General features: G+C 35.5%; 1 protein-coding gene and 1 pseudogene across 1 annotated transcript; both read left to right on the top strand.

The window, feature by feature from the left end:
* The first annotated feature begins 294 nt into the window (after positions 1-294).
* Positions 295-8,582, top strand: LOC132641614 (probable U3 small nucleolar RNA-associated protein 7). The gene is made up of 8 exons (XM_060358655.1): positions 295-521; positions 1,575-1,640; positions 1,754-1,843; positions 2,634-2,766; positions 4,108-4,226; positions 4,541-4,608; positions 4,965-5,013; positions 7,307-8,582. Exons 1-8 carry the CDS (start codon positions 465-467, stop codon positions 8,312-8,314), a joined length of 1,590 nt encoding a protein of 529 aa, XP_060214638.1. The 5' UTR covers positions 295-464; the 3' UTR covers positions 8,315-8,582.
* Positions 8,583-9,094: 512 nt separating this feature from the next.
* LOC132642754 (putative late blight resistance protein homolog R1A-10) lies at positions 9,095-12,293 on the top strand (annotated as a pseudogene).
* Positions 12,294-12,911: the final 618 nt, after the last annotated feature.

Raw genomic sequence — 12,911 nt, 5'->3', positions numbered from 1 at the left:
CAGGATAAAATAATTTTGGTACTAAATAATGCTCATTACCAAACGCAGGATAACATAATTCCACAAAATATTTCAGAATAATTATACTTATCCAACCAACCAAACAATCCCTAATAGTCTTCCTTTTATTCTTAAAATTTTGTGCCCAGTCAAACACCTTCGCATAAATTGATATAGAAGGAGTATCCAAAAAAAAGTTTAAGGGCAACCATTAGAAGTTTAAGGGCACAAGTGTTATCATAAATAAAACTTAAGGGCTTGTTTGGTTTAAATTATTTTACCATTTAACAAGTGGTACTATAGTACATCTACCATTACCCAAAACCTAAAGCCCTAAACCCTTTGCCGTCAGTCAATTTTCCGGCTTCCCAATTTTTCCAACTAATATATATTTTTCCCTTTATAAGTCTTTATATATTTGTTCTTCACAAAGCTTTGAAGAAAATTTATTTTCAAGAGCAAATATGGTGGTGAAAGTGGAGAAAATAACTCCAAAGAAAATTAATCCTGTTACAGATGAGGTGAGTTTTTTTTTATATTAATTTTCAAATTTACATACAAAATGGTGTAAAGGGATATTGGCAAAGTTGTTTTTTTTTTTTTTTTAAATAAAAAATCAAGTATTGAGAAATATTTGTTCTTGGCTATTCACAATTAGAAATTCTGCATCTTTATGTGTAATTTGTAGTTTTTATATTAATTTTCAAATTTACAGACAAAATGGCGTAAAGGGTAGTTGATAAAGTTGCTGTTTTTGAATCAAGTATTGATAAAAATCTGTTCTTGGCCACTCACAATTAGAAATTCTGCATCTTTATGTGTAATTTGTAGTTTTATATTAATTCATAAATTTACATACAAAATGGCGTAAAGGGTAGTTGTTTTTGAATCAAGTGTTGATAGTTTGTAGTTTTTTTGTTAATTCTCAAACTTGGAGACAAAATGACGTAAAGGGTAGCTGGCAAAATTACTGTTTTTGAATTAAGGATTAAGAAAAATTTGTTCTTGGCTACTCACAATAAGAAATTCTGTATCTTTATGTGTAATTTGTATCCTGCAGGCTTTATGCCTATTTTTACACGAGGAATCTTGTTGTGTGTTCAGTATTTTTCTGGACTTTGCTTTCTTTACAATAAAATATTGGACCTTAGTGTTAGAAGCTTAAGCAATGGCATGTTGAAACCTTTGAATTCCCGGACATGTTTAACTTAATGATCTATCCTTACAAGTTTGCAATGTTCACCACGCTAGCATGCAGATAGCTTGTGAGGATTTTACCTTTGTTGAGTTAATCAAGGTGGGAAAATTTGCTCTTATGATATGTTACCATTGTCAAAAAATAAAAATAAAAAAATTGTTCTTATTGTCTTCTCGAGTTACATCTGTTATTTTCCTAGTGAAAACAGAAGGTGCTGTTAGGTGTTATTCTGTCCCGAAAAAAAGGGGAATGTTTATTTCTTAGCACTGTGTGCTAGAAATCAAATAGTTACAGATTATTAGATCCAATATTTCTTGAGTACTTTCTTATTCTTGCTCGACTGCCTCGTGATTCTTTTCGATATCTTGAGTGGCAGGTCATTTCTGAAGAGATGGATATGGCAAAAAAGAAATACCTTAGAGGTGAAGGAACGGACTTGAAGGTACTGAAGTTTGTTAAGATTTCTAAACTTGCTTTTGACTTAACTTTGATTCTGGCTAGTTTTTCTTTTCCTTGATGATCATATGTTAAATAGCTACTTTTAATAATTTGCAGGCATTGAAAGATAAAAAATTACAGGGTCAGCTTGCTGTGAAAGAAGATTTGTATGGAAAATCTGCAGCAGCTGCCGCGAAGGCTGAGAAGGTGTCTAGACTTTATTCTGATAGTTTAGCTTAATTTTCTAGGCATCTACAGAATATTGGTTATGCATATCACTATTTTTTGTTTCTCATGTTGTAACTAGTAGATTTATTCTACTGCCCTAACTGCTCCCTCCTGCCGGCCCAACGAAATCCCCCCGCCATATTGTTTACTTTTCCCCGGCCATATTGTTTACTTTCTGTTGCTGGTATTTCTCATTAAACTCAATCCCGGAAAACCTAGGTCAAATTGCAGAGAAAATGACAAAATTGTCCCTTGTGTTTGAGGGTGGGTTCAAGATAGTCCCTGGAGTATGAACTTAACATTTCTGTTCCTTAAGTTTGCCAAAAGTTAACACTTTTAGTCTCCATCATATATTTACCAAACTCTATCTGATAGATTTGACGGGAACTATGAAGAAAAAGGAAAATAGTGGGAACTCACATTTAGAGGTACAATTTTTGTAGTTTCTGCTATTTTAAATTTATTTCTAGAGTCTGGTGCAACTTTTTAATGTGTAGCTTTTGCACTTTATTTTTGTATATTCTAGTGTCAAGTGTAAGTTTTGGTGTTGCATATTTTAGGATTTGACGGAACTTTCTTCGTGTTGCATATCTTAGGATTTGATGGGACTTTCTTGGTGTTTATAGTTAAATCTTTTTTTCCCACTGTTTCCATCAAGTCTAACAGTGTTGCCTCTGTTGACCATTTGAAGTTGATTTTATCAACTGTGTACAATTTTATGCATGTCACTGAGATTTGTTTGAATCTCCAACTCTTCTGCTTTTGTCAGTGGCTTATGCCAAGTGAGGGTGGTTATCTAGAGGGTGATGGTATTGAGAAGACGTGGAGAATAAAGCAGGACGCAATTGCCAATGAAGTTGACATCTTGAGCTCTAGGAAACAATTTGATATCGTCTTACCAGGTTAAGCTTTTAGAAGATTTTGCTTATATATAAATACTGAAAAAGCTGCAAAGTTTCCGGTCTTTCTTTCATATTCATTTTGATAATCATGTAATTTTGGCATGTCCTGCATGTATCAATTTAAACTTGCAAGTAGAATAGTGAAACGTAGTATGCTTCATCCCTAGCAACTGTCACTGGTTTTGGTCATTACTCATCTGTTAGACTTAAGATTTGGTTCAGATGATTCTTTGAATCTTAGTAAAAGCCTCACTAATGGAAGCTGGTGAAGATGAAAACCTTAGTTATTATAATTCATCACAGAATTTTGAAATAGTTATGAAATGTTGGTCTGAAGCATTCCTGCTGTATACTGATTTTTTTTTTTTTTTTTGGGACAATTTTTTTTTTTTGTGGGACAATGGTAACTTGTATATTGAGAAAAGGCACTAGGTTAGTGCCAGAACCATAGATACAGAGAAATAGGACAGCAGATCCAACTATGAAACCCTAACAGTTACAAAGCACCTCTCAGATCTATTAAGGATACTGCCTCCTCCACAAAACATTCTTTACACCAAAAATGAAGAAGAAGAAAACACTTCATCTTAAAATTCTGTAAAGAGCTACTTCTTAAATTTCTTTCTTTCCAAACTGTCCTCCATATACAAGCAGGAACCAATCTCCACCATTTCTTCTGTCTGACTACACCAGGTCCAGTTCCTTAGCAGGTCACTAATGTTGGAAGGCATATACCATTTGAGGCCCACAATGTTAAGAAAAAGTTACCATAGAAGATCAGTGGCAGGACAATGAAGAAACAGATGGCTATTGGATTCTGTTTCTAAACCACAAAAAGGACATCTAGAGCATAAGTGAAATCCCCTTCTCTTTAAATTCTCTTGAGTCAGGCAAGCCTCTCTTGCCACTAGCCAGGTGAAACACAAAACTTTTGTAGGAGCCTTAACTTTTCAAATATATCTCCATGGCCACTGTGCAATTTGTTCATCCAAGTTAAACAGAGTATGGTAAGCAGACTTCACTGAAAAACCACCATACTTCATTTCATTCTCAACTTTCTCAAAGAAGAGAGGTGGTGGATGTTCTTCTGTTTGTTTATTTTCAGTTCTTTGCCTATGTTCGAATCTCCTCATCATTTTCCGCTGTGCTTGATATTTAACCAGTACGAATATTCGCTGGTGATTTATATGATGACGAGTCTCTGCATTATCCATCTTATTAATTTTTGATGATAAACTGAGGCATTTGTGCTGCTCTCCCGTCCGTCATTTGTCCTTTTTATGCTTCCACAGATTATGGTTAAATGTAGTTTCACATCAGTTGTCGACTTGTATTTTGCAGATTTTGGTCCTTACACTCTTGAATTCACCCCTAGCGGTCGCTACATGGCTGCAGCTGGACGCAAGGGTCATATTGCTATTGTAGATATGAAAAACATGAATGCCATTAAAGAACTACAGGTACTTATTGTTTTTTGATTTATTCTTGAAAACCATTATATAAAACAAGCATATAGATGTTGTTGTTATACTTCGTAAAGGTGTCAAGGATCTTACTCTGGGAGGTTTCAAGGCTGTTTGTTGCACATTAATCCATTTAACATTGTCTATTCTTAGCTTACAGTTAGATGATTTAGTACCATTAATTTCATTATCACATATCAAACTTAGTTTCTCGAATGAAGAAGTGTCAGCATTATTGTATATTATTACGCAACACCGTTGAAATAAAGAGTCTTTATTACATTTTCTTATAGCTTCGGTTTCTTTTCCAGGTTAGGGAAACTGTGCGTGATGTAGTCTTCTTGCATAATGAACAGTTTTTCGCTGCTGCTCAAAAGAAGTAAGACTCATTTTACGTCCAAATTTCTTGATAGATTGCAAAGGAAGTCTATTCCTTGGTTATCTTTCACAGGGTATAGAGATTGTATAAGTTCCTATGCTCTTCTTAAATGTTCACATAGATCTCAGAATTGGTTTGAATCTGGATATGAAAAGGATGAATTTTGAATCAACTTGTTCTAGCATTTCCTTCTGCGTGTCAACTTGAATTTTACTGCTGGATATATGTGCATGTCCTTTTAATTATATGCCATGTTCCAACATTCTTCATTCCCATAGAATTCCTCCTTTTATTAATAACCAATCACAAATTTGGCAGATTTCGTTTTGTAAACCTAAATATCTGGCATGTCACAGGTACCCGTATATATACAATAGAGATGGCACGGAGCTCCACTGCCTGAAGGTTAGTTTGACTTGTTAATGCCATGTGCCTTTTGTTGTCTGGACAGATCATACCATGTTTTGTCGTTACAACTTGTGTTCTATGTATGTGTGCCCTTTTAATACTTCCAAATGTCCGTGGTTATTTCAGATGGTGCATTATTTTACATACTTTTTAACTATGTTAATGGTTGGAACTTGGAAGAGCCAGGTGTCAGCTATTCTGCATTTACTTGGTACTTGTTTCTTATTCTTCGTAACTCTTCTTCCTTTTAAAAAATAAAATTCTTCACAGTTTATACGTCTTTCAACAAAAAGAATAGCGATACTTTATAACCCATTTTATGGATTCCACGTGGTTGATTGCTATTTTAGGATGATATTGTTGAAACAAATGCATGCTTATCTTTTGCATTTTCTTGCTTGCTTAAATTTTTAACCAATCTATATATCTATATAAAAGAGAGACATAAGCCCGGTGATGTGGCACTCTCTGGGACCGGTATGCACATTTTTCTTTTTTCTCAGAATTTTACTTTTTTCCCTCTATTTATTTATATTTTAATTTTAAAGAAGGAAAATAATATGAAGTAGCCTTTCAAAAAGGTGTATCGTTCTAATTTATTAGTAACTAAAATATACTGTGAATTGATTTGTCTTTAAGAGTAAACTTTTATCTATTCGAATACCAATTCCTGGCCAGTTCCACAAGTGAGAACCCTATTCTTGTGCCGATTCACCTTTTCTCAACAATCACATGAGTATCATCAGGAGACCGTTGATAGTCTCTGACAGGCTATGGAGAATACCGTCTTTTTCATATGTTACTTTTCCAAAGCCACAATTTCTATTTATCTTTTACATCAATGTTTTGCTTTTTATCCTTTTTATGTTAATTTATGTGATATTTTAAAGAGGTCAAAACTCAAAACCAATGATTTTCTTCCTAATCAATCGCAGCAAAACAGTTAAAACAAAATTTCTTATTAATATTTTATATTACTACTTCCTGTGTCTCAAATTATCTGTCACTTTTTTGGTTTACAGGCACCTTAAGAAATATTAATTAGGAGGGGTATTTGACTAATTTGCCTTTATTTATGTCTATGTTATAATCTCTCTCCATTAAATGTTTGACTCTATTTATGTGTCATTTTCATTAATGACAAAATTCTACTAAGGGTAAAATGAGAAAAAAAAATTAAATTGGGCCTTGAATTTCTAAAATGACAAATAATTTGAGACAACTATTTATAGTAATCATGACAGATTAGGCATATATGAAACTACTATAATACTCTCTCCGTCTCAAATTATCTGTTATGGTTACTAAAAATAGTTATCTCAAATTATTTGTCGTTTTGGAAGTTCAAGATGAAATTAATTATTTTTGCTCCCTTTCAAGGTCTCAAGTTCGAAACCCACTGGGTGCAAACAATTTCTGAGGGCCATCGGACTGGGGTAAAACCCTGAATTAACCGTGGTGCACTTGCGGGAAACTCCTTGCCGAGGGCCTGTGCACCCCCGGGATTAGTCGGGGCTCAAAGAGACCCGGACACCCGGTGCTTAATCAAAAAAAAAAAAAAATTAATTATTTTTGCCTATTTTACCCGTAGTAGAATTTTGTCATTAATGAAGATTACACATAAATAGAGTAAACATTTAATGGAGAAGAGATTATAACTTAAGACATAAATAAGGGCAAAATTAGTCAAATACCCCTCATAATTAATATTTCTTAAGATGCGTGTAAAACAAAAAAGTGACAGATAATTTGAGACACATGAAGTAGTAATATAAAATATTAATGAGCAATTTTGTTTTAACTGTTTTGATGCGATGGATTAGGAAGAAAATCATTGGTTTTGCGAAGCCCGCTGCTATTCAGCAAAGGGGCATTGTTATTTGTTCCCTTTTGCAAAGGTCTTGATTTTTTCCATCCTGCACAATTTGAAACTAGAAAGCTGTTTTTTATTTTTTTTTATTTTAATAAAGTGAACATTTAACTTCACCTCTAAACTTAGTAGAAGTGTTTTTTGAGAACTCTCTATTTATGAAAACTATAAGAAAATAGTCAATGATGTGATTATTTTGATTTGCTTTTCTGTTTGATTTTTCGTATATTTTTGTCATTAGATTTTTATTTTTCCTTATGAACATCTTACATTACATATTTTTTGTCTTTTGTTATTATAGAATTTTTATTTCCTTTAGATCAACTAAATAAAAAAGATGTATCACCGCACTTCGCGCGGGTTCCTTAACTAGTTAGCAAGTAAATATGGTCCTCACGCATGATCTTTCTTAAATTCCAGGAACACGGTGCTGTGCTAAAGCTTCAGTTTTTAAGGAATCACTTCCTTTTGGCTACTATAAACAAATTTGGTCAGCTGCGTTATCAGGATGTTACCACTGGACAGATGGTATCTAATCTTCGAACTGGCTTGGGTCGTACTGATGTCATGCAAGTGAATCCCTTCAACGGTGTAGTTGCTGTCGGCCATTCTGGTGGGACCGTCAGCATGTGGAAGCCTACAAGTGCTGCTCCGCTAGTGAAGATGCTGTGTCATCCTGGACCCGTCACAGCTCTAGCATTCCACCCTAACGGCCATCTAATGGCAACTGCCGGTATGGAGAGGAAAATAAAGATTTGGGATCTGAGAAAATTTGAGGTTCTACAAACATTACCGGGTCATTGCAAGGCCTTGGATTTTAGTCAAAAAGGTTTACTTGCGACTGCAACCGGATCCTTTGTACAAGTTTTCGGAGATCTTTCTGGATCTCAGAATTATAGCCGTTATATGACCCATTCTGTTGCGAAAGGATGCCAAGTAAAGAAGGTGGCGTTCAGACCATACGAAGATGTTCTAGGCATAGGGCACTCGATGGGTTGGTCTTCTATCTTAATTCCAGGATCCGGAGAACCCAACTTCGATTCTTGGGTGGCAAATCCGTTTGAAACATCTAAACAAAGAAGAGAGAAGGAAGTCCGCTCTCTTCTTGATAAACTTCCTCCAGAGACTATCATGTTGGATCCAACAAAGATTGGTTCGGTGAGACCAGCAAGGAAGAAGGAAAACCCAACAAAGGAGGAAAGAGAAGCAGAAATGGAAGCTGCTATTGAGGAAGCTAAAAATATTCCTGTGAAGAAGAAAACAAAAGGTAGAAGCAAGCCGAGTAAAATCGCAAAGAAGAAGCAAGAAGCTGTTGAAAAAGCTAAGAAACCTTTCTTGGAGCAACACATGAAGAAGAGGAAACTCACTGAGGAAACTCAGCTTCCGAAATCTTTAGAGCGTTTCGTTAGGAAGAAGGCAGTTGCATGATTAGTTATGTCCACTGGACTTATCTGTCTTACCCTTAAGGGAATTTTTTCTATAGGAATTGAAGAGGCAAGTGTTGTAATTCTTCAGATTAAGTTATCTCCTTTCTCACTGTTTACGTTGTTTTTTTACTGTTGAGGTTCAAAGTCTAGGCATTCTTGTTTTAACATGGAGGTTTCCAGCTTGAAGTACAGGCCAATGTAAAATCTACATACTAGGGAGTGTATGAATCATTTTATTCATAGCCTTGATTACTCCTGCTTCCTTGCCATTGTTCTACTTTTTCCCGTCCGTTTCTGTTCCATTTTGAACTTGCCCTGATATGTACAGATGTTCTTGTATTTAGTAAATGTCCTTCAATGGACGATGTGTGCAACTCTCACTTTTACTACTACAACCAAGAGCAATCTGTTAGTAAGAGGAAAGCAGATGGAGGATATATCTGATATGTTTGGGTAACGATGACTATTTTTTAAAACGAACTTTTATTGGTGGACATGAATGATTAACTCTGCAAGATTCAAGAAGAAATTTGGACTTTTTCTGTAAAAGGAAAATAGTAGTCGTATGCGCACTACACTTTGTGAGTACCCCTAGAGACTAATAGTTAAGAGTTTAACTCATGAACCTAGACACCAATTATGCTCTTGAGCCATTACTGTTGCAAATCATGAAATAATGCGGCTAATTTGGACCAGTAGCACGTGGATTGTCTCGAGGAAACAAAATTAGAGCAAATCAAGGAGCTTAAACTATTAAATTACATGTATAAAGAAAGTCAACAGCAAGGTAGATGTGTAGGTTTTTGTCCTTCCCCATTTAAATTACATTTTCTACATATATTGCTGTCTTTTCAGGCTGCATTGACCATTACTCCTACTATCTATCCCAACCAAACTTCATCGGAATGGCTTATGCTGCTCTTTCTTCACTTATGCATGCACTGCAGCAACTCTTGCAACCTAACCAAAGTTTGGTTTGTGTAAGCTGTATACAACAACATGCTGAATCTGCTTGTCAAAATCTTTCTGCTCTACAAGTTTTTCTTGAGGATACTACAAAGGAAGCCAAAGATATTGAAACTCTCAAGATTTTAGAAAAGAGGATCAGAGATGTAGTCTACAAAGCAGAAGATAGAGTTGATTCAAGCTTGACAAGAGTCATTCTAGCAGATAATGGAGACGCTCGAGAATGTAGATCCTTCTATGAAGAATTGAAAGAAGTGGAAAAAGAAGTTTATTTTCTCGGCAAAGAGATGATGCTGATCGAGTTTAACAAGCATGGAAGAAAATCTACAGAAGCAACTACTCCTCCATCATCAAGAAGCAGGAAAGAGATGATGCTGATCGAGTTTAACAAGCATGGAAGCAAATCTATAGAAGCAACTACTCCATCATCATCAAGAAGGTATGCAACTGAGCACAATACTGTTGTTGGGATGGAGGATGACTTTAACTCCATAATAGATCGCCTCACTAAACAAACAGATGAGCTAACTGTCATACCAATTGCCGGTATGGGCGTTATCGGCAAGACAACTCTTGCTAAAAAAATTTGTGATGATTCATCTATTCAACATCGATTTGATAAACATGCATGGGTCACTGTCTCTGAAAACTATAATGAGAGACGGATGCTTCTTGAAGTTGTCTCCTCAATTACTGGAATCAATCAAGAAATAAACAATGATCAACTAATGGAGATTGTGTATAAAGGTCTGAAGGGTAGGAGATTTCTAGTTGTCATTGATGATATTTGGAGTACTGAGGCTTGGGACCAAATGCGAAGAATATTTCCAGATGACAACAATAAAAGCCGGATTCTATTAACCACTCGGCTGAAATACGTTGCTGATTATGCTGGCTGCCTTGATTTTCCTTCGCATGGTATGTCTTTTCTAAGTTTCAGAGATAGTTGGATTCTATTTACTAGGAGACTTTTCAGAAAAGATCCCTATCCTCCACAACTAGAAGAAATTGGGAAACATATCGTACAACAATGTCGAGGATTACCTCTATCAATTGTTGTCGTTGCTGGACTTCTTGGAAAGATGGAACCAACCCATGATAATTGGAAGAAGGTTGAGGAAAATTTGGACTCATTCTTTGGTATGGTTTCTGAACAATGTCAAGCAATTCTTTCTTTGAGCTATAGCTACTTGCCCCCACATTTGAAGGCTTGTTTTCTCTATGTTGGAGGTTTTCCTGAAGATATGGAGATTTATGTTTCGACATTGACTAGGCTATGGATTGCTGAGCAGTTTATAAAGGCAAGAAGCAGTAAAAGGTTAGGAGTGGTGGCAGCAGAGTATCTAGAAGAGTTAATTGATAGAAGTCTAATTTTGGCTGGTAAACTAAAAGCTAATGGAAGAATGAAAACTTGCAAAATTCACGATCTTCTTCGGCAGCTGTGCATACGAGAAGCTCGAACTGAAATTTTTGTACATGTGAAGAATGAGAATGCCCCTATTTTCTCAGAAGGAATTAATTATCAACGGCGAGTGATTGTTCCGCTTGATATTCATTACAATAATGTTATTTCTCATTGGCATGGGAGTGGTATTATCAGTACAAACCGCAGCTTGGTTTTTACGAGCAATAATCTATATTATTATAAGCGTCCCTGTAACATTATCTCACATTTTGAGCTGCTTAAGGTGTTGGATATATCTTCAATTGGTTACAATTTCTCTGATGTAGCACCTCAACTTGTACATTTGAGATATGTTGCTGCAAACATTGACGAAGCTCCTTCACTAGCCAAATTGTGGAATTTACAGACCACAATTCTTGATAAAAGAGGAGGTTTGACAGACTCGGAGCTCCCACTAGAGATCTGGACAACGTCACAGATAAGACATCTCGATATTGGATGGAATATACATTTGCCCAATCCTCGTGAGGCAGAAAGTCATGGTGAACCACCTTTGTTTCTCAATAACTTGCAAACTCTTGCTCTCAGTTTCGCTCCTTTTTTGGCGGAAATCATAAGAAGAGCTCCCAATCTTAAAAAGCTAAAGATCGTTGATATTAAGCATGGTCACTGGCCTGTTATTCTTGATTCCCTCATTCTTCTACAGGAGCTGGAGACACTAAATATAGAAGCAGAATCACATATTGACCCAATGATTATCTCTAGGGATATTTTCCCTCCTAGTCTCAAGCAATTGAAACTATCGTATAGTTCTATACCATGGGACGATATGGTTGTGCTGGCTAATTTAATTTACCCAATCTTGAGGTGCTCAAAGGGCATTATGCATTTGATGGAACCGATTGGAGACTAAATGAAGATGTTGTGTTTCGTAAATTAAAATATCTCCAAATTTCGGATGGGGATCTGGGAAGGTGGGAAGCAGCTAGTGATAATTTTCCAATGCTTGAGCAACTAATCCTATACGGGTTGTCTGAGCCGAAGGAGATTCCCCAAAGTATTGAAGAAATAATGACACTAAGTTAATTCAAGTGGGACTTTGCAGATCAGAAGCTGTTACTAGTGCAAAGCAAATTCAAGAAGAGCAAGAAAGCTGTGGAAATTATTGGCTTCAAGTTCGAATTTTATAGGTATATTAAACTTTCATATTGGATTATCAGCAAGTTTTCTTAATATGTTCATGTGTTATTCCGTGTTCTTTCATTTTTATGTTTACCTGCTCATCTTAATGAAGGGATTGTAAAGTATATCATTCATTTACTGTTACAATATAAGTTCCACTGTATTTTCAACCACTTGTTGTCACCACTAGGGTTTGCTACAACAAGCTTTGGATCGACGATTGAGTAAATTTTGAAGACGATCTACAACAAGTTTTCTTCTTGAGTTAATTGGTTTAGCAATTCAATGTTAATTCTTGTTAGTTGTTAATTTTGTGTAATGACCTATAGTAATAAGTTTCAAAAAATTGCATGTATTGTCAAAAGGTTGAATGTAGTTATAAACAATATATCAAGTGATACCAATAAGCAAGTACAACATATCGATAGAACATCTCAATATGCAGTGCATCTTTGAATTTGTTTTCACTGAGATTCTATACTTGGCAGCCTCATGTTTTCATTATGGAGGGAGACGATGATTGAAGGAGAACTTGTAGCATTGTGGAAGTCGCAAAATCTGCTGGTATTGGTGGTGTTAACACTGAGTAAATTAGTAGTAACATTTTGAACCTTTGGTCCCAACCGCTGTTTTGGAGAGTTTATGCATGTATCTTTTTGTCTTCTTGATAGTCAGTTGACTTGATCTGTTTTCAAGCTTATCGTAGCTAAATACCTAGAATATTTGAATATTCTAATAATTGATTTGTTCGTTTGCATTACCTTCAGAGAAGTGTCAGAACTTTATGTTAGTCGCAAACTTGAAATCTGACGAATTCTTCCCAAATTTTGTACTTTTGACTCAGCAACAATGTTTTAAAAGGCGGGGCGTTTTACATACGCCTCGACGAGGCGTAAGCCTCGAGGCACGGGGCGTAAGCCCCATGGGTATTTAATTTTTAGTATTTCTTAAAATAATATAATTACAATAAATATTTTTAAATAGGTAAAATTACATAAAAAAATAAAAGAAAACTGTAAATAAATGATATATATATGTATATGTG

This window comes from Lycium barbarum, chromosome 5 (genome assembly GCF_019175385.1).
Source record: "Lycium barbarum isolate Lr01 chromosome 5, ASM1917538v2, whole genome shotgun sequence".
NCBI lineage: Eukaryota > Viridiplantae > Streptophyta > Magnoliopsida > Solanales > Solanaceae > Lycium > Lycium barbarum.
This window is presented reverse-complemented; position numbering and strand designations above follow the sequence as displayed.